Source organism: Natator depressus, chromosome 5, assembly GCF_965152275.1.
Source record: "Natator depressus isolate rNatDep1 chromosome 5, rNatDep2.hap1, whole genome shotgun sequence".
In the NCBI taxonomy this organism is placed as follows: domain Eukaryota; kingdom Metazoa; phylum Chordata; order Testudines; family Cheloniidae; genus Natator; species Natator depressus.
In genome coordinates this window covers 130,132,705-130,158,236 of record NC_134238.1, presented here as the reverse complement: position 1 = coordinate 130,158,236, position 25,532 = coordinate 130,132,705, and the positions used below count along the sequence as shown (strand labels likewise).

Below are 25,532 nucleotides of genomic sequence, written 5' to 3'. Positions count from 1 at the left end.
CACTTGGGCTTTTCTTCTGTAACTCTTATTTTAATTGACAAGAAGTAGATACTGGACTTAATCCTACTGCCACTGAAGCCAGTGGGAAATTTGTCATTGATTTCCATAGGGAGCAGGGTTGAATCCATGGTAAACAAACAGTTCATAGAGGAAAATATCCTGCACTAAGCAGAACCAAAGTGACTAAAGACATGACCCTTTTCTCTTGTAGGTGTTTGTAAACTTTGCCAAGGACCAAAGCGATGATGACCACACAAAGGACATGTCATTGCACAAAAACCAGACTGTTGTGGACATTGCAATCCTTACTTCCTTTCTGCGAGATGAGAAGGTGAAAGAAAGTTGCGTGTGAGCTACCGTAGGCAAGGACATGGTGTTGAGCAGAAGGAGGAGACAGCGCACCTTCCTTTGCATGGAATGGGATATTCCCAAAGGCGAAAACTAGAGGATACAGAGGGAAAGACGTGAACTGGACACTCTACTGATAACCATTCAATGCAATGCAATTCAATGCAATGAAAACAAAATTCCATTACAGAGGCAGTGCCTCTTGGGAGTCATTGCCTTGTTGTACTGTTCTCAAGTGACTGACTTGAATCTAGTTCATTACAGTATAACTCTGTGAAACTGTAGTATGGAACCCATTGGACACTGTGGGCTTTCAGCCATACTGTATTTTGTTCCTACATCATATACTTTTCCTAGGGTTGCAACAATCGTTCATTGAGGAATCATGGCCAGTGCTTATTTATTGATATTTTAAACGTGTGCACGTTCCTACTTTTTAACTTTTTTCATAGTGGGAGTGGAATTTCCCTGGTGCTACATGCATTGCCGGCAATGAATGCACCGAAACAGTCAGCGCCAACCAGTTACCAAAAGGCACAGTGCTGTGGCCTTGTTTTGTGGGGGCGGAACCACTTGACCAGCTACTTTGTGTAAAGATCTTTATAGACTGGTGGAGGTCAATCGGTAATAATCCTAGACCACGACGCATACTGTATGTAGATGGTATGCAGAGATTTGATAACCTGTCTCATCATCCGCTGCAGGGGTAGCAGTGTGCACAACTGTGAACCTTGCAAATGTATGGGACTGTCCCACTAGCATTGAGACCAATCACCTGCTTCCTAACTAGCCTTTCTGTAGTTAAGTACTTTGCTGCTCCTCTTGAGGTACCACAGTAGTGCCACTTGGAAGGCTGCACAGGGACTGCGTAGAGAGCAGTGGATGAGAAGCAAAACTAGGGCTCAGACTAGAGCAGCAAACTCAGTGGTTGTATATGCTGCTAATGCCCAGAGTACATTATAAAACACAAGACAGTCATTCTGCTATGTAGTGTCTACTCTTGAATTCCCGTTTCAAGGCAGCAGAAAGGTAACCAGCATCTGAAATTCTCTATTGCTTAGCTCAAATGTGGTGTCATTTCTGGCTTTGTCACTTAAACTGAAAACCTGATGAGATGTAGATTTTTTTTCAATAGTATTATTTATGTCCTTAAAAAAGTAGCATAGTTAGGGTATGGAAATGCTTCAATTTGTTATAGGCATGTAACAGGATCTATGCAACTCCCACTAGCACTGGCTTCAGCTACAAAAATTTGCCTGAAACTCTCCTACATGGAAATTGAGAAATGGTTAGATTAATGTGACGTAGTTTCAGTTATTAGGTGAACCCTAATTGCAGAATATACTTTTGTTCATGTGGGAAACCACCTCATTCAAGTTCCCTTTGGGAACAGCACCACAGTGACAGCAATCAGTCATCTAAATTTCAAAACTTTACCAAAAAATGTTTATCATGGTGAGACTTACTGACACACTCTCTCGTCTGGCTGTGCCTTGGGAACACATCTGCACAAATGTGTTCCTCAGGTACCTTGGCCATGCTTCAATACTTAAACCTATGATAAAATAGCCCCTTGCTGATGCTGGGTCTAACTCTAAGCACACGAGCAGCCCCACTGACTTCAACAGGGCTACTTGTGCTTTATGTCCCTTGCTGAACCTGTGCCTCTAAAATGTATTTATTACCTCTTGATGCTCCTCCATCATGACTTGATTTTTTTCAGTAAATGCCCTGAAGTCTTACACTAATAAATATGGAAAGTGCCATGAACTGAAATCATCACTTTAGCAGCATTAGGCAATGTGATGGTTATTTATACACTTCCAGGCATCTTGGCATTGATAAATTCAGCATTTTATTAAATGAAGCACTGTGCAAAGGGTTAAGTCTACCAATACTCACTGTATTCCTGCATTGGAATAAAGCAAACCAATCTACAGCTCAGCTGAAGTGCCTTTTACATTCTGTATTCATAATTTAATCCACAGAATACAGTTGCAGAGGGAAAGGACAGAAGAAGGGGTTAGTATACCTCATTTCTTAAAGCATAATCTGTATTGTACTTACAAGAACTCAGACACTTCCCTACAGTATCCTCAGCAAGTGATTAATATAAATTAACAGTATACATTATATTTTCAAGAGCACAGCTGTTATAAATATTGGGCCCAATCCTGCAGCTGTAACTCATACGATACTAAGGGCTGCAGGATCTGGGCTACGGTATGATTTTCAGAGTCAGTGAACACACTGAACATTTAATACCTCTGAAAACCAACACCACAAGTGGCAGTAATTCACAACATCAACAGAAAGATTACAGCAATAGACTCAATCCTGCAATGCACAGAACTACCAGTCAGTATAATAGGAATGTGGGGTGTGCAAGTTTGAGCCCACTGCAATGGGGTTTATTTTAAACCCATACAGGTGGTTGCAGTTTTTTGATGGATGATTTCATTTGCAGTGGGTAGACAGTGTACACATTTCTCCTAACCCTGCCAAAGAAGAAAGCCTTGAAGATTCCTAATGCACAATCTGGCTTCTATGATAAAAAGAAAGTTACCCTAGATGTTGAAGGTAACAGGAATATTTCACAACTCTTCAGTCCCTGGAGAAATCTCAGACTTTTGTACATTTTTTTAATCTGTATGGAATCCAGCCTGTGCCATACAGTTCTCTCATACTGCTCTCTCACTCGCTGAAATGATTTCCAACGACTTTTTTCTGCCCTTGGAGTTGGATGTCAGGCAAAATTATCCTAGTGCCACACGTGTTACAATTGTGAACCACTCTGATAACAGAACTGCATTGAGGGCATTTATGTATTTGAAACAATGTTACCACTTACTGTATGCTATTAAATTGTTGCAACCCTTTTTGTAGTATATTTGTATTTCAATAAGGACTATACATGTTATTTTTCCCAAGATAAAGTGCTTCTCCCCTTCCTCATACCCCCCCACCCCGCCCCCCAAAAATACAGTTGGTCCTTCATTCCAAGCACTTTATGCTGTCTGTAATGGGATCTATTTTTGCACTGGAATATCTATTAACTTTGCAAAATCTAGAGATTTCACAACAAAACTTTTAAGTTAAATCTTTCAATGGACATTTTCATTAAAAATAAATATATATATTTGTATTTGCTAATAACTGTTTGTGAAGTATTAGGCATTTTAATTGCCTTGTATTAAGTCAAAAATAAAGCTGTAACAGCACTGTTCATCGACAAAATTTGCTGTTCTGCATTTACTGTTTAGAGGGGTGCTATTCATCTGTGACAAGCAGGAGGACCTTACTTATGTTTGGCTTGCGATGTGAACTTCCACACAAAGTGGAAAATTGTTTTACACCTTTCCCCATGAACTGAATTGTTTTAGTCCTTTAATGCAAACAATATTAATGTGAGTTTTACTTCTGCAGTCCAGTATGGTGGAGAGTAAATCTCAGTGTCATAGAATACCAGGGTTGGAAGGGACCTCAGGAGGTCATCTAGTCCAACCCCCTGCTCAAAGCAGGACCAAGCCCCAATTTTTGCTCCAGATCCCTAAATGGCCCCCTCAAGGATTGAACTCACAACCTTGGGTTTAGCAGGCCAATGCTCAAACCACTGAGCTATCCCTCCCTCTCTGCCACATAACACCTGGTTATTAAAACTTAGTCCAGGTTAAGGTCAGAGATATTCAAACTTGATAGTAGCAGCATAATCAAATCAGATTCAAGTTCGAAGACCTAATCTAGCGCTTTGATTTTTTTTTTTTTTAGATAGGAAGAACTCATCTCTAAAGAAGTCAGTCTCCACTGAGTCTGACCTTGGTCCTATCATCCTGAGGATAGTGCCCGTGTCCTCTGTAATGCAGTGAACAGCTAAGGGGGCTATTAGAGTTGGCAACTTCAATCAGAGCCTATCTACACTGCATACACTTGCCCATGGGATGCGACTTAACATTTGTAAAGACAGTATTTTTCCCATTTATATTTGCTTTTATTTTAAAACTAGGCTTTAGTTGTAAGTCTTTACACACAAGTTGACTTATTCAGTGTATGAAGTAACTGAATTAACATCTTGGGGCAATGCTTTGTAAACTAGACCAAGATTTAGTCCCAGACAGATGGGCAACATGCATCGACACACTCAGTGACTCCTTCCAGCAAGTTAAGGGGCAAGATTACTGGCTCTAAAGGAACTATTATCTAGGCTGCTGGAACCAACATGTAGAACCTTCAGAATGCTGCATTTATAGAAGTATTATAGCCTCTTGGTTGGAAGAACAGGAAGAGTTTTAGGCATGTAATATAGCTATATAGAAGATGCAGAACAATAACCAATGCTTTTATTAGGCTTTAAGCTTTACAGTCTGGCAAAGCTTTCTTCAAAAGTATAGGCATATGTACTTTAGTGGACAGTTAATCTGATACACAATCCACAAAGAAACTCTCAGAATTAATCAGTTCATTCATAATCCATTTCAGCACAATAAACAAGTATTTGCATGGAGAGGTGATCCATGTAACTTACTGTTCAGTCATAATTGAATAAAGGTGTGTAGACCCACAATAGAAAGAATTCAAGTAAATTGCAATACAGTAGTTCAAGTAAAAAAGGTACTCCTGATACTTAAACGGAGTTCCCTATATCACCACTTGAACAATTTTACTGCAACATTTCTCATACCTAATTCCAACCTCATTAAAAATAATAAATACAAGCAGACACATCCGTGAGATGTATGGTCAGCATGCAAAACCTAGGTTAGGATTCCTGCTTCTTAGGGCAACAAGTAGTAACTGGGAAGATGTGACCTTTTCAGGAGGTAGCAAAGTATATTATACAGATAACAGCTCTCTAATCACCCTTGCACTGGCACAGCTGTGAGCTTTGGCAAGGGCCTTTTACCTTTTTGTACCAGTTATAGAATACTTCTGTATGGATGCATCTTCAAGTGGCGATAAGATGAGAAATTCATGGCTAATATGAAGCGTTTGCAGAGTTCATGGCTTGGTGAACAGGCCTTGAATTCTTATTGTGGCATAGAGTGCAGAGGACTACAGCTAAGATTAAGCATGTGGATTCAGGTTTTATCCACATACTGTAAACTGAAGAATATTTGGCTAGATTATATTGGTATTGAGAGAGACCCATATGACAGTTCAGGATAAAAATGCTGTATGAAAGCTGTGTTGTCTGCCATTACATCAGTTGGTAGAAAACTATTTCAATGGTGAACAAGGCATAGGAATCAGGAGCATATTTTGCTGGGACTCCAGGAATCTAACACTCTCCCGCACTGAAATTAAATACACAGAATTAGGTAAATCAAGACAGCATTCTTAAATCAATTGTATTCTGAATTTTCAGTACACATGCTGAAAAGACAGAGCCTTCTTGCTTACCAGCTGCTACCACCCTAGCATCCTCATGGGCATAATGCCTCCCTGCTGCACGATTGTCAGGGTTCTCATTCCACCAGAGCACATGAACTGTGAAAACAAAAGCAAAACAAATTGAAGAGTGAGACCATAGCTAAATTACAGTATGAAATATCCTACAGGTCCTTTGCTCTGTTCTGAAATCCTCCACCCAGAAGCAGCAATTCATCAAACAACTACATTCCAAGACATTCCTTCTGCAGAGCTTTCCTTACACTGATTTTTAACACTGCATTTTCTAACCCTTTTAAGCCACAACTCTAGTTTCAGTAAACTGTCTTTAGACCCCATGTCAAGCTGAATTCAGGGAGACAGTGAACATGATTTCAGGGAAAAAGAAATACACAACTGTCTACCTAGTCAGAGCCAGTATGTCCATATGCAGCATCCATGATACTAATGGGGCTATCCTGGTGCATGTGTGCCCTTCCATGCACTTACAGTGATATCAGAACTAGTGCCAAGATGCTGCTCCTTTTCCCCTGGCAAGAGGGAGTAATTTGGCCATATTTGAGAGGAGAAGTGATCCATAAGCAAGCATGAGCCAGACTTATTTATAAATTTAAATCCTTTCAATGATTTCAGGGCTTGCTTATCAACATGATGTGTATACATGGAGTTTCAATTCCCCACAGGGCTAGTGCTGGCACTGGTTTGTAGCAGGCTTACAGTGAGAGGGATAGCTCAGTGGTTTGAGCATTAGCCTGCTAAACCCAGGGTTGTGAGTTCAATCCTTGAGGGGGCAAAAATCTGTTGGATGATTTAACTGGGGATTGGTCCTGCTTTGAGCAGGGGGTTGGACTAGATGACCTCCTGAGGTCCCTTTCAACCCTGATATTCTATGAGACAAGCACCCCATCATCATAATACCAGTGCTCGGTACCAGCATCATGGATGCAGACTCTGGGCAAGTAAAGTTATGGTGACAGAAATGATAAGACATCACAGTTTTTGATTAGCTAAAGCCATACAAGAGGCCCAGGATCCAAAATGCAGCCTCCAAAGTTGTAGTTACATTAATCAGGAGTCTGAACACTCTCATGAGTATTGCTGATTTGCACCTTTGCCCCTCTGTGCCCATGACTGTACTGGAAACTGATTAGTATTGTACCTCTGTTAAGTAATCCATATTCTGTGTGGAAAACACCAATCAACTTCGTGTAGCCTGTATTGAGATGAGCATTGATTGCAGCTCTGAACGCTTGGCCCCACAGAGCTGGCCCACCAGGCTTCATCTGAAAAGTAACCATCTCATACACCCCTGATGGAAAAAGAATACAGCAGTACAAACCACAAAATGTCAAATTAATCGTCTGATTCTCTAAAAGGTATAAAAATTTTACAAGCCATCCTCACATTTATTGTGATTCAGTTAAAGCAGTAACTTTCAACTCTTTGGGGTTAGTAGACCAAAACATTGCTCCAGCTGGTCCCAAGATCCATCATGTCACACAGGAATACAGGTCACAGAAAAGAAAACAATGAAAAGTTCACTGAACGACCCTGCGCAGGTGGAGCCATTTCAAAAGATAAAGAGAAGTGAAGTAATTTCAAGTGAACACCAGTCTCTTTTCTCCAGGATCTACGAATGCAATCTATGAATGCAGCATTCAGATGGCTAGAGACAACAAAATCTCTTGAGTATACAGAAAGATGAACAATCTGAACTAGCCCAGATCCTACCCCCCTTTCTGAAACTGACAGTGTCCTTTGTGGTCAATATTATTTATGACATCATAACCACTACATGAATCTTGGCAGCATCCATCGCAGCAAGAGGTGTCCTGAGGCCAAAGCAGCAATCACTGACCAGACACCTGGGACAAACGTATCAGCTCTATCCTTCAAGGGTCTTTCCTGTTTGAGGAGGAACTACAGGAACGGCAAGGTTTACAGATTAGACTCCAGGCTTGCTGAAAGACATGCCACCTTTAACATTGACATTCCAGGGATTAATCTGTACTGACACCAATGTAAATGTGATCTCAAACAAAAATTCTAATATAAATCAAGATAAGTGCCACCAGGCAATATATCTTCCAATTTAATCCTCCAACACTGGACAGCATATACATTTTAGCTCCATTCTACACATAAGTGGAAGGCAACAAATTGACATTTTTGAATAATCTGTTACCTGCTTACTTTTAACAGGAAGTTAGCCAGGGTTTATCTACCTGTTAACTAAAACTAAATAAAAGGCCCAGAATCCAAAACTCACTAATGTAGAACAAAGGTTCTTTTTTATATATACAGATATACACACAAATACCACAGATTAAATCTCCACTATTTCCAAATAGTTGAGAAAATTCCATGTAATAAACAATATGAGGTTTGGATGGCTTGATAAATAGATGGATGAACAGTTAAAACTGGCAACACTGTTACTGAAGGATTAGAGAAGATTTAGATAGTAGATAGATAGGAAAATATTTGTGGTCAACATGCCTTATAAAAAACACAATGAATTCTACATGAATGATGCATATTTACCTCATAGAAGGTTTTTAAAATCACGATTGTGACAAAACAAGAAAAAAAAAAAAACATAGTTCCTAAACTGAGAGAGAAAAGTGAATGGATTTGTGAAAAATCTGAGTGTCATCTGCTAAACTGACCTTGTGGGTGAAATCACACTACAAATTGCAGCAATCTTATTTTCTTTTATACTGTAAAACATAGAATCATAGAATCATAGAATATCAGGGTTGGAAGGGACCCCAGAAGGTCATCTAGTCCAACCCCCTGCTCGAAGCAGGACCAATTCCCAGTTAAATCATCATGAAATCTGTAAGCGAGAAGGGATACTGAATTGTCGTTTAATATCTCTAGAAAATGCATTCCCATACATTAAGCAAAGAAGCAAGTTAAGAGAAAAATATTCAGAGCATTGCTGTAGGGGGAACAGATTGTTCATCTTAGCTGTTCATCCATCCAATTTTCCAATTCATTCCCAACCATACTGCACAGGGCTTTAGCCACCAACTCATGAAAGTGCAAGTTCACACACACACACAAACGTATGCTGTGCCCTACCCTAACTTACATATTCCTGTAAAAGAAAGTCACTGTTGAACTTTTCCCTAGCCTTTTACACATTTGGTTAAAACATTAAGCTATTTCTTATTATTGAATCCACATTGATAGCTTTAATCAATACAAAGACAGATAAAGCTCACCCCCTTCCTTTGAAGGCTTCCCAATCTCACACCAAGGTACCAGGTAAACAATTTCATTGTTTTGTTTATTCAAGAAGGGCAGAACTGGAGAGATGAATTTTCCTTGCCATTCTTTATCATTGGCTACTGCTTTCCGGACTTCTGCTCTATGGGCAAAGTTATCTACAAGAAAGGGAAAGACATTAAAATTCTATAGTCAGCTCTGTCAGACTGGATTCAATTAAAATAAATGTATTATGAGAAGATAAACTATTCATAGAATCACAGAATATTAGAGTTGGAAGAGACCGCAGGTCATCTAGTCCAACCCCCTGTTCAAAGCAGGACCAAACCCAACTAAATCATTCCAGCCAGGGCTTTGTCAAGCCGGGCCTTAAAAACCTCTAAGGATGGAGATTCCACTTCCTCCCTCTGTAACCCATTCCAATGCTTCACCACCCTCGTAGTGAAATAGTTTTTCCTAATATCCAGCCTAGACCTCCCCCACTGCAACTTAAGACCATTGTTCCTTATTCTGTCACCTGCCACCATGGAGAACAGCCCAGCTCCATCCTCTTTGGAACCCCCCATTCAGGTAGTTGAAGGCTGCTATCAAATCCCCCCTCACTCTTCTCTTCTGCAACCTAAATATGCCCAGTTCCCTCAGCCTCTCCTCATAAGTCATGTGCCCCAGCCCCATAATCATTTTCATTGCCCTCCACCGGACTCTCTCCAATTTGTCCACATTCTTTCTGTAGTGGGGGGCCCAAAACTGGATGCAATATTCCAGATGTGGCCTCACCAATGTTGAATAGAGGAGAATTATCACTTCCCTCTATCGGCTCGCAATGCTCCTATTAATGCAGCACAATATGCTGTAAGCCTTCTTGGCAACAAGGGCACACTGCTGACTCATATCCAGCTTCTCGTCCTCTGTAATCCCCAGGTCCTTTTCTGCTGAACTGTTGCTTAGCCAGTCGTTTCCTAGCCTGTAGCAGTGCATGGGATTCTTCTGTCCTAAGTGCAGGACGCTGCACTTGTCCTTGTTGAACCTCATCAGATTTCTTTTGGCCCAATCCTCCAATTTGCCTCGGTCACTCTGGACCCTATCCCTACCCTCCAGAGTATCCACCTCTCCCCATAGCTTAATGTCATCCGCGAACATTCAAAAGTTAAATTCTCAGTCAGGGTAATTTTTTTAAAATGACAACGTAAGAACAGTTTAATTTTCTTCAGGAATATCCTCTTTTGCCCTCAGAGTTAATTTAACAATTTTCAGAACAAACCAATTTTCCAAGCAAAATTCCCATCAATATTAAAGCAGGGTTTTTTTAACGAAAGCTGGTGGCCACAGTATCTCAGTATCAAGAAGTTGGCACTCAGTCTTTCACGTATACGCTTTCTATACCTACTAGATATTTGGCTATTGGTACAAAATAAGAAGGGACAGGGAAATGGAAATAAGAAAATAAGTAGTGGCTTAGCCTTTTCCGTAAACAGATTTGCTTTAGGCTTCTAATTTTAGGTTGAGTTTTCGCTCATATGAGAATATTTTTTATTAATTCTCCCTTATGTAACATTAAGTATACTTTGTTTGGCTACATGAAACATTACTAAACCATAAATCTTTCAGACAGCTTTTCAAACAAAGGAAAAGCATAAAATTTCTTGATTAAATTTGCCATTTTTAAGGGCTCAGTAACAATCCTAAATCCTGCTTGTTACCTTGAATAACTAGGGTATATGAAAGTACACAGACGCGCACACAGAATTTTCAATAATTTAAGAAAAGAAAGCCACACAAATGAATAATGAGACATACCAGTATCTTGACATAAATACAGGGAATAACTAAGCAAATTAATTTTAATTAACAAAAAAGATGTAAAAACAAAGCTATCTGAGTGCATCAGAAAAAGACAGAGAATGATGTGTAGCCACACTGGAGCATGGTTAGAGAACAAATAAAGCAAGTAAAACAAAAACAAAAACAAAAAAGCTTCATCCCAATTTTCCCTAATAAAATAAATTAGTTTCTCAGTGGTTTACCCTTCAAAAATGAATTTAAGTAATTAATAAGTAAAAAGAGAAGCAATTGAACAGACAAGAAATTTGGAGAAATTAACAAAGATTAGAATTATGTGTTAATCATTGCTAAATCTGAATTCAAAATATTTTGCTCTACAGATGCTAGATCAATTATTAGGTAAAGGATATTCTAGACAGTTGCTCAGACTTCAGGAGGCTCTATCAATGTAAAGGGGGGATCTGGGGAAAATTTAAAAAAGGATACTAATGCCCCAGAGTAGAAATAAATCCTAATCTCTCATACGATACCTGAAGTCTTAACCCCTGCACCTGCACAAAACTGCAATGATTTCAGGTCTGCTATGTGTGGGTGCAAGGGTCCATCCACACAGCTCTCTTTGCAGGATTGGAGCTTTATTTGGTCCTGGAATATCCTCCAGTACGACAGTGACTCCAAGCACACAAGAAAACTGATTAAACACTATCTGAGCAAGAAAGGTGAGAGGGGAATCTAAAGTATTGGACTGGCCACCTCAGAACTATACATATGCACACTTTAACCTGAAGGACCCAATCCTGCTTCCACTGAAATCAATTTTAAAAATTCTCATTGATTTCAATAGCGCAGGATCAGGCCCTAAGTTTGAATGTGTACTGCAATTAAGAGTCTCAATTGCAATTCCTCCATTAACTATTTTAGAGTCCTGTAAGACTGTCTAGCATAGAGATATAAAAAATGCTTCACCTTAATTCTGCAAGTACAGTAGAACCTCAGAATTATGAACACCAGAGTTATGAACTGACCGGCCAACCACACACCTCATTTGGAACCGGAAGTACGCAATCTGTGGATGAGGGGAAAGCGGTAGACGTGTTATTCCTTGACTTTAGCAAAGCTTTTGACACTGTCTCCCACGCTATTCTTGCCAGCAAGTTAAAGAAGTATGGGCTGGATGAATGGACTCTAAGGTGGATAGAAAGCTGGCTAGATAATCGGGCTCAACGGGTAGTGATCAATGGCTCCATGTCTAGTTGGCAGCCGGTATCAAGCGGAGTGCCCCAAGGGTCGGTCCTGGGGTCGGTTTTGTTCAATATCTTCATTAGTGATCTGGAGGATGACATGGATTGCACCCTCAGCAAGTCTGCAGATGACACTACACTGGGAGGAGTGCTAGATACACTGGAGAATAGGGATAAGGTCCAGAGTGACCTAGACAAATTGGAGGATTGGGCCAAAAGAAATCTGATGAGGTTCAACAAGGATAAGTGCAGAGGATAAGACAGAAGAATCCCATGCACTGCTACAGATTAGGGACCGAGTGGCTACAGAAACGGACCTAGGGGCTACAGTGGACATGAAGCTGGATATGAGTCAACAGTGTGCCCTTGTTGCCAAGAAGGCTAACAGCATTTTGGGCTATATAAGTAGGAGCATTGCCAGCAGATCGAGGGATGTGATCATTCCCCTCTATTTGGCATTGGTGAGACCTCATCTGGAGTACTGTGTTCAGTTTTGGGCCCCACATTACAAGAAGGATGTGGAAAAATTGGAAAACATCCAGGCGAGGGCAACAAAAATGATTAGGGGGCTGGAGCACATGATTTATGAGGAGCGGCTGAGGGAAATGGGGTTATTTAGTCTGCAGAAGAGAAGAATGAGGGGGGATTTGATAGCTTCTTTCAACTACCTGAAAGGGGGTTCCAAAGAGGATTGATCTAGACTGTTCTTGGTGGTAGCAGACGACAGAACAAGGAGTAATGGACTCAAGTTGCAGTGGGGGAGGTTTAGGTTGGATATTAGGAAAAACTTTTTCACTAGGAGGGTGGTGAAGCACTGGAATGGGTTCTCTAGGGAGGAAGTGGAATCTCCATCCTTAGAGGTTTTTAAGGTCAGGCTTGACAAAGTCCTGGCTAAGACAATTTATTTGGGATTGGTCCTGCTTTGAGCAGGGGGTTGGACTAGGTGACCTCCTGAGGTCCCTTCCAACCCTGATATTCTATGATTCTATGAATCAGGCAAGAGCAGAGACAAAAAAAAGAAAAAAAAAAAGGCAAATACAGTACAGTACTGTGTTAAACGTAATCTACTAAAAAAAAATAAAGGGAAAGTTTAAAAAAAGGTTTGACAAGATAAGGAAACTGTTTCTGTGCTGGTTGCATTTAAATTAACATGGTTAAAACCAGCATTTTTCTTCTGCACAGTAAAGTTTCAAAGCTGTATTAAGTCAATGTTTAGTTGCAAACTTTTTGAAAGAACCACCATAATGTTCTGTTCAGAGTTAAAGTGAGCTGTAGCTCACGAAACCTTATGCTCAAATAAATTTGTTAGTCTCTAAGGTGCCACAAGTACTCCTTTTCTTTTTGCGAACATTTCAGAGTTACAAACAACCTCCATTCGAGGTGTTCGAAACTCTGAGGCTCTACTGTATTTGTTTTCAGTTGTCAGTATAGGAGCTATTCTCTAATCATTCATTTATAAGAGCCCAAGAGAAACATCCTGTTTCATCTGTCTAAAGCACATGACACACAAGAGCAATATGAAGTGATGCTGCACATACCAAACTTCCAAATATGGATGGCCTTATTCATGCCCCCAAACTCCGCAGTCCAGATTCCAACCATCTCTGAATGAGCTGTGCGCAGGTGGATGTGTTTATTGACCATTTCCACAAACTCCTTCATCTTTGATGGCTTAACATCATAGGTACGAATTTCATAAAACGTGCCATCATTTTGCCTGGGCCCTGTAGCCAAAGATGCGTGGACCTGAACAGAGATTGTTTAAAAAATAACTAAAGTTACTACTGGAGACATAAAACAATCTGCCAGTTCATTCTAGATTTCAGTGCATCTCATTTCTAGATAGAAGCTGGTAGCAATGCCTATAATTTAGCCTGCTTAATACTTTCCACAGTAAAGGATTCCTGCCACCTTTTGAGCAGCTCTCTCACCTCCATTGTTTGCAGTAGGCCTTTAATACTTGGCAAGGGATAGCCCTCAGGCCATTGAGGTACCTTTTCTTTTTCCAGTGAAATTCTGATCAGTTTTTGCTGAGATATTAACTGTTAAAAATTGGCAGTTCCCTTCTCTCATTTCGTCTCCTCAGGAAGTTTTTGGCGGGATATCAAAAATAATGACTAAACAGGAGCATTCTGAGGCCAGGCTGAAGTTGCTACCAAAGCAAGAGCAGAACCAACACATAATGTACTGGGACCATCTGAGAGATGCCACAGCAGCTCCCACAGACCCAGCCCATAGCCACAGTCACCTCTCTACTCCTAACATAAGAATAGTCATACTGGGTCAGACCAATGGTCCATTTAGCCTAGTATCCTGTCGTCTGATTGTGGTCAGTGCCAGATGCTTCAGAGGGAATGAACAGGGCAATTATCGAGTGATCCATCCCCTGTCGTCTAGTCTCAGCTTCTGGCAGTCAAAGGTTAAGGGACACCCAGAGCATTGGGTTGAGCACCTGAGCATCTTGGCATTAACTTACCTTTTTCGAACTCAGTTATCATTTTAGCCTTCACAACATCCCTTGGTAACAAGTTCCACAGGTTGACAATGTGCTGTGTGATGAAGAACTTTCTTAAATACATCACTCTGCGGGAACCCCTGCTGCACAAATATCTTAAAGTGCATTACATATGGTATAGATAGCCATTTAAATATATTTTGGGGTATCCTAACTTTAGCCTTGATGGAAATATCCCTCGATTCCTTTCAGGTTCATTGTTTCTTAATGCAAGAAGGTTGTCACAAAAATTTTAAACCTGCACATATTTTGAGTAACCACAATTGTGCAATGTGTTATTTACCCACTCAATGTCAAGCTTCAAAAGGACAAAAAAGATTCAGAGAACCATAGAGGCAAATGGTGAATCAGTGTCAAGGTCACAGTTTCTGCCCTTCGTATCCTTCATGAGTGCCAACAGCACATGTTCAGAGATTGTTCTGACATGCATTTCAAGGATTAAAGTCTGTATAATTGACTGATTCCATAAGACACCAGTCACTGTTGCTTCATCTTTCCCCTTTCCACAAGAAGCTGCCCCAGGTCCCTGGAGGACTCCAAGGGCTCAGCTACATAACAAAATGTGGTTGTTTGAGAACATGATTGTGAGCAGTCAGGTAGATGACATTATGCCAACCAGAGTTTATTGCAGCTTACACTTACCTCCAAGTCATGGCTAGTATTGCGTCATCCAACTCAAATGTTCACAATCATGTTTACGCACCATTATATTTTGCAATGTAGACAAGGCCTAAAAAGCCCTAGTAAGTGCAGCACCAACCTGGATCAACTTGTGTGTGCAGAGGGCAGTTGTTCAGAGTTTCCAATTTAAGAACAATGTCTTTAGAGGCGGTCACTGCATTGCTACAATGTGATGTTACAGCATGGTGTTGCAATGATGTATCAGTCCCAATAATATCGTGGGAACACCTTGCATATCAAAAGCCAGAGCCTGTTCGGTGCAAGTCAGAATGAGAGGGAACCTTGGGATACTGACATTTCAAGAAGTGAAAACTTGCCACCGTGTTACCAGGCTGTACGGACCGAGGAGAAGCTGAAGTTATCTTCAAAGTGAAGGTGTAAAACCCACAATGTGGCTGCCATTGCCACTCTTTGAGTTTGAATCTGTGCTTGCTTTAGAACAGAGATTTTTTTTTTTTTTTTTTTTTAAGAGAGAGAGAGAGAGAGAGAGAGACCGACCAAGTTTCTATTCATGGACTTCATTGGAGTGAAACAGTGAAAATGCACCTAGCACATGTAAGTTACTGCAGGGACTGAGAGCAGAAACAGGCTAACCCTTTCTGTATGTTCACAGACAAGAAAGAGGGGCTGTGCAGTGCTCACACAGGGTTGGTTTCATGACTCACTAAGGACCAGGACAGTGACTCCTCCTTACTGCCTGCACTGCGCAGCAGCCACATGGTCTCCAGCCACCTGCAGGGGCAGCACCGACTCAGCTCCCCGCTACCTCTTGCTCCCCCTTCATGCCCCCATGGGCTCCCTCCCCTCTCTTGCCCAGACCCCCACAGTGCCATGCCACCACCCCTCTCCATGCCTCTATACAGCCTCACCCCCGATGCCCCCAGCCGCTTCCCCTAACTGCCATGCCCCTCCCCCACCCAGCTCCATGCCCCTTTACTGCCTCCCCCCCATGCCCCAGCGCCCCCATACCACCAAATCCCTCCCCCACCCAGCTCCATGCCCCTTTACTGCCTCCCCCCCATGCCCCAGTGCCCCCATACCACCAAATCCCTCCCCCGCCCAGCTCCATGCCCCTTTACTGCCTCCCCCCCATGCCCCAGCGCCCCCATACCACCAAATCCCTCCCCCACCCAGCTCCATGCCCCTTTACTGCCTCCCCCCCATGCCCCAGCGCCCCCATACCACCAAATCCCTCCCCCGCCCAGCTCCATGCCCCTTTACTGCCTCCCCCCCATGCCCCAGCGCCCCCATACCACCAAATCCCTCCCCCACCCAGCTCCATGCCCCTTTACTGCCTCCCCCCCATGCCCCAGCGCCCCCATACCACCAAATCCCTCCCCCGCCCAGCTCCATGCCCCTTTACTGCCTTACTCCCACCCCATGCCCCAGTGCCCCCATACCACCAAATCCCTCCCCCACCCAGCTCCATGCCCCTTTACTGCCTTACTCCCACCCCATGCCCCAGCCGCCCCTACACTGCCCCCCACCTCTCCCCCACCCAGCTCCATGCCCCAGCCGCCCCTACACTGCCTCCCCCACCCCATACTGCCCCCCACACCCTATGACTGACACACACCCCTACCCTATACCCCTCCATGACCATGCCCCTCCCCCCCCCATCACCACACCCAACCTCCCCCACGCCCCCCATGACGCGACGCCACGCCCCCTCCCTTCGCCCTCCTCTGCCCCTCGCGCGGGTGGCCCCGCCCGGCCGTTACCTGGGGGCAGGCCCGGGCCCGGCGCGCGCCCCGCAGGAGCAGGGCTCGGAGGCCCAGCATGGCGGCGGGCCGGACGCCTGTGCGCGCGGACAGAGGCGCTGGGGGCCGCTCCCCGCGGAGCGCGAGCGCAATCGGAGTCAGCGGGTGCCCCGGCCCGCGGTCGACAGCCCCGCCCCCCCTCGCTCGGCCCCTCCCGCCGCACGAGGCTCCCAGCACGTTACGGCGGCTACGGAAAGGGAAGAAGGAAAAAATTGCTCAGCGCGAAAGGGCCCTCGCCTAGGGCCTGGGCCTTATCCAGGAGCACGGGGGGGCTCTCTGCGCATGCGCTGTACGCAGCCAATCCCGGCCGGGGGGCATCGCCCGTGCAACGGCCCCTGGCGGCAGCTGGCGGCACCCGCCGCCCTGTCCGAGTGTGGCGCTCGCGCCTGGGGCCCCGCCCTGCGGAGTGGGGGCCCCCTGCGCCCCCCAATTCCCCCGACTCCTCTCCGCCGCCCCGCCCCCCGCACCCCCACTGAGCCCCCCCACTACAGCCTGCCCACCGCCCCCCTGTGCCCCCACCCCGCCCCCCCACTGAGCCCCCCTGCAACCCCACACCGCACCCCCACTGAGCCCCCCACTACAGCCTACCCACCGCCCCCCTGCACCCCCACACCGCATCCCCCCACTCCCTGTGTCCTCCCACAACAGCCTGCCCACTGCCCCCAAACCCTGCCTGCTGCCCCACTACGCCCCCTGCACCTTCAGCCCCCCCCTCCCGGAGCCCCCCACTACAGCCTGCACACCGTCCCCCCCTGCACCCCACACCACACCCCCACTCCCTGAGCCCCCCACACCGCCCCCCCCACTCCAGCCTGGCCACCGCCCCCCTGTGCCCCCACCCCGCACCCCACTGAGCCCCCTGCACCCCACCCCCCTCACTGAGCCCCCCCACTACAGCCTGCCCACCGCCCCCCTGCGCCCCCACCCCGCCCCCCCACTGAGCCCCCCTGCAACCCCACACCGCACCCCCACTGAGCCCCCCACTACAGCCTGCCCACCGCCCCCCTGCACCCCCACACCGCATCCCCCCACTCCCTGTGTCCTCCCACAACAGCCTGCCCACTGCCCCCAAACCCTGCCTGCTGCCCCACTACGCCCCCTGCACCTTCAGCCCCCCCCTCCCGGAGCCCCCCACTACAGCCTGCACACCGTCCCCCCCTGCACCCCACACCACACCCCCCCTCCCTGAGCCGCCCACACCGCCCCCCCCACTCCAGCCTGGCCACCGCCCCCCTGCACCCCCACCCCGCACCCCACTGAGCCCCCTGCACCCCACCCCCCTCACTGAGCCCCCCCACTACAGCCTGCCCACCGCCCCCCTGCGCCCCCACCCCGCCCCCCCACTGAGCCCCCCTGCAATCCCACACCGCACCCCCACTGAGCCCCCCACTACAGCCTACCCACCGCCCCCCTGCACCCCCACCCCGCACCCCACTGAGCCCCCTGCACCCCACCCCCCTCACTGAGCCCCCCCACTACAGCCTGCCCACCGCCCCCCTGCGCCCCCACCCCGCCCCCCCACTGAGCCCCCCTGCAACCCCACACCGCACCCCCACTGAGCCCCCCACTACAGCCTGCCCACCGCCCCCCTGCACCCCCACACCGCATCCCCCCACTCCCTGTGTCCTCCCACAACAGCCTGCCCACTGCCCCCAAACCCTGCCTGCTGCCCCACTACGCCCCCTGCACCTTCAGCCCCCCCCTCCCGGAGCCCCCCACTACAGCCTGCACACCGTCCCCCCCTGCACCCCACACCACACCCCCCCTCCCTGAGCCGCCCACACCGCCCCCCCCACTCCAGCCTGGCCACCGCCCCCCTGCGCCCCCACCCCGCACCCCACTGAGCCCCCTGCACCCCACCCCCCTCACTGAGCCCCCCACTACAGCCTGCCCACCGCCCCCCTGCGCCCCCACCCCGCCCCCCCACTGAGCCCCCCTGCAATCCCACACCGCACCCCCACTGAGCCCCCCACTACAGCCTACCCACCGCCCCCCTGCATCCCCACACCGCATCCCCCCACTCCCTGTGTCCTCCCACAACAGCCTGCCCACTGCCCCCAAACCCTGCCTGCTGCCCCACTACGCCCCCTGCACCTTCAGCCCCCCCCCCGGAGCCCCCCACTACAGCCTGCACACCGTCCCCCCCTGCACCCCACACCACACCCCCACTCCCTGAGCCCCCCACACCGCCCCCCCCACTCCAGCCTGGCCACCGCCCCCCTGCGCCCCCACCCCGCACCCCCACTGAGCCCCCTGCACCCCACCCCCCTCACTGAGCCCCCCCACTACAGCCTGACCACCACCCCCCTGCGCCCCCACCCCGCCCCCCACTGAGCCCCCCTGCAACCCCACACCGCACCCCCACTGAGCCCCCCACTACAGCCTACCCACCGCCCCCCTGTGCCCCCACACCGCACCCCCACTGAACCCCCCACTACAGCCTACCCACTGCCCCCTGCACCCCCAGCCCGCCCCCCCACTGAGTCCCCCTGCACCCCCACACTGCCCCCCCACTCCAGCCTGGCCACCGCCCCCCTGCACTCCCGCCCCACACCCCCACTGAGCCCCCTGCACCCCACCCCCCTCACTGAGCCCCCCCACTACAGCCTACCCACTGCCCCCTGCGCCCCCACCCCGCCCCCCCACTGAGCCCCCCTGCACCCCCACACTGCCCCCCCCTCCAGCCTGGCCACCGCCCCCCTGCACCCCCACCCCGCCCCCCCACTGAGCCCCCTGCACCCCAACCCCCTCAGAGCCCCCCCACTACAGCCTGCCCACCGCCCCCCTGCACCCCACCCCGCACCCCCAGTGAGCCCCCCTGCACCCCCCCACTGAGCCCCCCTGTGCCCCCATATTCCCCCGACAACTCCTCTCCGCTCCACGCCCCGCCTCCTGCACCCCCACCCCGCACCCCCAGTGAGCCCCCCTGCACCCCCCCACTGAGCCCCCCTGTGCCCCCATATTCCCCCGACAACTCCTCTCCGCTCCACGCCCCGCCTCCTGCACCCCCACCCCGCACCCCCAGTGAGCCCCCCTGCACCCCCACACTGCACCCCCCCACTGAGCCCCCCTGCACCCCCACACCGCACCCACCCACTCCCTGAGCCTTCCCACTACAGCCTGCCCACCGCTCCCCTGCACCCCCACATGTCCCCGACTCCTCTCCGCTGCCACGCCACGCCCCCTGCACCCCCACCCCGCACGCTCCTCCCTGAGCCCCCCCACTACAGCCTGCCCTCCCCGCCCCCCCACTGAGCCCCCTGCACCCCCCCCGCACCCCCCCCAGAGCCCCTGCACCCCCCACTGAGCCCCACTGTGCCCCCATATTCCCCCAACAACTCCTCTCCGTTGCCACGCCACGCCTCCTGCACCCCCACCCTGCACCCCCAGTGAGCCCCCCTGCCCCCCCACTGAGCGCCCCTGCACCCCCACATCGCACCCCCCCACTCCCTGAGCCTTTCCACTACAGCCTGCCCACCGTCCCCCTGCACCCCCACAAGTCCCCGACTCCTCTCCGCTGCCATGCCCCGCCCCCTGCACCCCCACCCCGCACCCCCCCTCCCTGAGCCCTCCCACCGCCTCCCCTGCACCCGAACCCCCCACTGAGCCCCCCTGCACCCCCACACCGCACCCCCACCCCTTACCCCCCACTGAGCCCCCCACTACAGCCTGCCCACTGCCCCCCGCACCCCTACCCCGCACCCCCCACTGAGCCCCCTGCACCCCCACCCCGCACCCCCCACTCCCTGAGCCCCCCACTACAGCCTGCCCACTGCCCCCCCTGCAGCTCCACCCCGCATCCCCCTCCCTGAGCCCCCCACTACAGCCTGCCCACCGCCCCCCTGCACCCCCACACCGCATCCCCCCACTCCCTGTGTCCTCCCACAACAGCCTGCCCACTGCCCCCAAACCCTGCCTGCTGCCCCACTACGCCCCCTGCACCTTCAGCCCCCCCCTCCCGGAGCCCCCCACTACAGCCTGCACACCGTCCCCCCCTGCACCCCACACCACACCCCCACTCCCTGAGCCCCCCACTACAGCCTGCACACCGCCCCCGGCCCCCCACACCACACCCCCCCTCCCTGAGCCCTCCCACTACAGCCTGCCCACCGCCCCCCCTGCACCCCACACCACACCTCCCCACTCCCTGAGCCCCCCACTACAGCCTGCCCACCGCCCCCCTGCACCCCTCCACCCCACCTCCCACTCCGAGTCCCCCACTACAGCCTGCCCACCGCCCCAAACCCTGTCCACTGCCCCACCATGCCCCCTGCACCCCCACACTCCGCCCACCCCGTACCCCCCGTGCCCTCCCACTACAGCCTGCCCACCCCCCAGAAACCCTGTCTGCTGCCCCACCGTGCCCCCTGCACTCCCACCCCTCACCCCCCCACTTCCTGAGCCCTCCCACTACAGCCTGCCCAATGCCCCCAAACCCTGTCCACTGCCCCACCGTGCCCTCTGCACCCCCACACCCTGCCCACCCTGTAACCCCCCATTCCCTGTGCCCTCCCACTTCAGCCTGCCCACCCCAAACCCTGTCTGCTGCCCCACCCCGCTCCCTGCACCCCCAGACTCCGCCCACCCCATACCACCCACACTCCCTGTACCCTCCCACTACAGCCTGCCCACTGCCCCCAAACCCTGTCCACTGCCACACCCCAGCCCCTGCTCCCACACACCCCACCCTCCCTGTACCCCCCCACTCCCTGCACCCTGCCACTACAGCCTGCCCACCCCAAACCCTGTCCCCTTCCACACCCCAGCCCCTGCTCCCCCACACCCTGCCCACCCAGTACCCCCCACTCCCTGTACACTGCTACCACCGCCTGCCCACCCCAAACCCTGTCCACTGCCACACTCCGCCCACTCCCTGTACCATGCCACTATCTCTTGCCCACCACCCCCAAACCCTGTCCACTTCCACACCCCGTATCCTGCTCCCCCACACCCCACCCACCCCGTACCCCCCACTCCCTGTATCCGCCCACTACAGCCTGCCCACCACCCCCAAACCCTGTCCACTTCCACACCCTGCACCTCTGCCCCCCCACACTCCCTGTGCCCTCCCACTACAGCCTGCCCACTGCCCCCAAACCCTGTCCACTTCCACACCCCGCCCACCCTGTACCCTGATACTACAGCCTGCCCACCGCCACACACCCCCACACTCCCTGTACACTGCTACCACAGCCTGCCCAATGCCGTACCCCATATCCTGCACTTCCACCCCCCCGTACCCTGCCACTGCAGCCTGCTCACCCCAAACCCTGTCCCCTTCCACGCCCCGTACCCTGCTCCCCCACACCCCGCCCACCCCGTACCCCCCACACTCCCTGTACCCTCCCACTACAGCGTGCCCACATACCGGCCACATCCACACCCCATACCCCGCTTAGCCCCTTGCCCTCCCACACTCCCTGTACCCTGCTACCTCAGCCTGCTCACACACCGGCTACCTCCACACCCTGCCCACCCCCGTAACCTCCGCTCCCTGTATCCTGCTACCACCACCGCCACCCACGTCCACCCCTCATACTCTGCACCCCTACACCCATACCCCCCAGAGTCCCTGTATTCTGCTACCAAGCCTGCCCACCACCACACCCCACCTACATCCACACCCCCCAACACTCTGTGTACCCTGCCACCACACCCTGCCCATTCATGCACCCCATAACCTGCACCCCCACACCCTTCCCAGGCCAGTACCCCCCACTCCCTGTACCATGCTCAGATGGGGCCCTAGCCTGCTCAGCTTACACTGCACCCTGAGACCCCACCAGCCCACCACTTGCTCCTCTAGGCCTGCCTGCCAAGGGCTCCTCTTCACCCCCCGGCCAGACCCCAGTGCACATCCGGCTCCGGGCAGTCTCTGCTTCCCACCACCTGTGGGCCCCTCCGGTCTCCCCGGAGCTGCGCTGCTTGGGACTGGCTAAGAAGACTGGCCAGTCTCAGCCAGTTGTGGGGGACAGTGTGGGGGGCTTGGCTGGGCCCCTCCAGGCAAGTGGGTCCTGAGGGAGGCTTGTTGGGGCAGGCCCTGGCCTGGCTGATTGCACCACTCCCGGGGCCACAAAAGGTTAATCCGGCCCTGCCGTACCCTGCCTATGCTGGTACCCCCCACTCCCTGTACCCTGCTACTACCACCTACCCAACCCACACCCTGTCCACATTCACAGCCCATACCCTGCACCCCCACACCCTGCACACCCCATGCCCCACACTCCCTGTACCCTGCCACCATAGCCTGCCCACCCCCACACGCCGTCCACATCCATATCCCATCCCTTGCACCCCCACACCCTGCCCACACATGTCGCATTTTGTTTGTCGCAACTGTGGCTACTGCTCAGGGTGGACTCAGGCCAATTCACTCTCCACTAGTGCATACTATAGCCCTCTGAATAGCCATTGCAGAGAAACTAGTTTGATCAGCACCAGCCTGGCCCGGATCTGAACTAGTTGCATAGCAAGGATTCAGGGTCCTAAGTACGTGCCGAGGTGAGGGAACCAGTGCCAGTAATAATAAGAAATGGAGTTCTGTCAGGGAAAGAGAGGGGAAGTAAATGAAAGGGGTAATATAATCCCCACATTTAGTTATTTTAAAGCAATGACTTCTTGAACTGCGTGGAATTTATTCTCTGCCTGTGTCCCCCTCTGCCTTTGCCCTTCCCACCAAAGTCTGAGGGTGATGCTAACAACCAGGATGATGTGGGGGAGGGAAGCCTGGTCCCACAGTGAGTTGGCCCTGGGGCTTACAACAGCCATTAGCAGCTGATCCTGCAGCCTCTGCCAGGCTACTTTTTCTCCCCTTGAAATCCCTGAGGAGTTTCAAGCCTAACCCAGCAGCAGGTGCATGTGTCCATGCAAACCTGGCATGCATGCCACTTCTGACAGGAGCACTCCCCTCATTGCCTGAGTAGGAAGTACGGCACATGAGGCCCTCAACAAATGTGCCCCACTGGGAACTTAGCACCATCAGTAGGCTCCACAGTGGGAACTAAGGAGACTCCACCTGGGCTTCCTCCTCCAATGAGGTGGGGAAAAGAAGCTATTCTAAATTCTCCCTCTTCCTGAGAAGAGGAAGAAGCAGCTTATGCTGTTCACTGCACCCCCTGCGCCCACCCATGCAGAGGATTGGAAGAAAAACAGTTCTCAGACATCCCCCTCCCACAGAAGTGTAACCCTTCTGCCCGCCAGAGTTGGCAGCAACAAGAGCCGGGTTCAATATCTAGGGGATTCATTCCAATAACACAATGCAAACCGGCTCGAGCCCCCACCCAGTGACCTGGGACAAATATATACCACCCCCGCTGGGCACCTCCAAGAGGCAATACTTCCCCTCTCGCAAGCACATAGTCTGAGTGTAGCAAAAAGCCTTTTAATAACAGAGAGAAACAATGTGGCATTATGTTGGGGAAACACCACCAACAGGATTCGTAACACAACCCGTGAGCAAAACCCCACCCCAAGCAAATTGGGGCATGCCCTTTCCCTTTGGTTCTTGAGTCCAGCAACCCCAAATCCCCCAAAGTCCCAAAAGGCCAATGACCCAAAAGTCTCTGTCCTTGGTCAGGGCAGCCCAGAGTTCGAAAGTTTATCTGCAGACTGCTCCACAATCTAGCTTCAGGCTCCCCCACTACTTAACACAATGCTCAGTGATTTCAGCTCTTAGGTGAATTCAGCTAGTAGTAGGGGAGCCTCAGTGCTGGTGCACCATTAGCCCAAAGTGAGCTCAGCAGCCTGTAACTAGACTCCTAATGGAATCAAAATTAGCTCTGATATTCCACAGTGGAGAGAGGAGGAAGTGCAATTAGCATGTAAGGCCCTCACCCAGGGGCCTATACCACCAAGTATTAATACTTGTCCCCAGCCTCTCTCCATTCATAGAGTTTTGGAACCCATGACCCTTGCCTAGCGAGTGCTACTTAGTTGATGGTGAGTCCCTCAATCATAACAAAAGGCCAAGTACAGTTCCAAGCACAGTTCCCATAATCAGGGTAATAATAATTTATTCTTCCTGCCCCAATAACAGAGACACTGGGGATCCCACAGCAGCCAAAGTGACCATTTGGGCAGCTATGGCCTCATTCTAGGTGGGGTGGGTGTGCCTATGCAAATGAGATCGGCCCCTGAAGTTCTTTTCCACAACTTGCCACACCTCACCACCAGATGTCAGGGTGGAGCTCATCCTGACACTGCTTACAGAAGGAAGATGAAACACTGCTCTTAGTGTGTGGAACAGACTGGCCTGCCACTTCCCAAAAGACATCTCCTCCTGAGGACTTCCAAGAAGACCACTCCTGCTGCTGGCGAGGGCTGTGGGATATCTCCCTGGACAGAAGTTCTGTGTATGTAGGTAGACACACGTGGGTGCCAAGGACCCGAGTTTCAAAAGTGCTGAACACCCACATCTCCACCTGAAGTCAGTGAGAATTGTGGGGGCTCAGTATCTCTGAAAATCATAGCTGCATAGATTTTAAGGCCAGACAGGACCATCATGATGATCTCTTTTGACCTAGGTAATAGCCCAGGGAATTTCACCCATGACTCCTCCGGTGAGCGCATGTTGTAACCAGCAGCATG

The 25,532-nt window shown here is 50.5% G+C and overlaps 2 protein-coding genes across 2 annotated transcripts in view; one reads left to right on the top strand and one right to left on the bottom strand.

Annotated features, from left to right (window-relative positions):
• ABCA1 (ATP binding cassette subfamily A member 1) overlaps positions 1–3,344 on the top strand; it is a 131,326-nt gene extending 127,982 nt beyond the window's left edge. Inside the window, exon 50 of the mRNA XM_074953656.1 lies at positions 212–3,344. Within this exon, the coding sequence (XP_074809757.1) occupies positions 212–352 (141 nt within the window). The 3' untranslated portion in view covers positions 353–3,344. The remainder of the gene's footprint in view (positions 1–211) is intronic.
• A 1,319-nt stretch (positions 3,345–4,663) lies between these two features.
• NIPSNAP3A (nipsnap homolog 3A) lies at positions 4,664–17,014 on the bottom strand. Its single transcript, XM_074953658.1, has 6 exons — positions 16,908–17,014; positions 13,529–13,736; positions 8,964–9,125; positions 6,893–7,042; positions 5,746–5,832; positions 4,664–5,639 (listed from the first exon to the last, which is right to left on the bottom strand). The coding sequence occupies exons 1-6, from the start codon at positions 16,965–16,967 to the stop codon at positions 5,563–5,565; spliced, it is 744 nt and encodes a 247-aa protein (XP_074809759.1). The 5' UTR covers positions 16,968–17,014; the 3' UTR covers positions 4,664–5,562.
• Positions 17,015–25,532: the final 8,518 nt, after the last annotated feature.

Excerpts from the sequence above, each read along its gene's own strand:
- NIPSNAP3A (XM_074953658.1), bottom strand. The coding sequence starts at position 16,967 with ATGCTGGGCCTCCGAGCCCTGCTCCTGCGGGGCGCGCGCCGGGCCCGG. Across the intron at positions 5,833-6,892 it reads ATATGGATTACTTAACAGAG|TTCATGTGCTCTGGTGGAAT; the intron begins GTACAATACTAA and ends TTGTTTTCACAG. Across the intron at positions 5,640-5,745 it reads TGCTAGGGTGGTAGCAGCTG|TGCGGGAGAGTGTTAGATTC; the intron begins GTAAGCAAGAAG and ends ATTTAATTTCAG.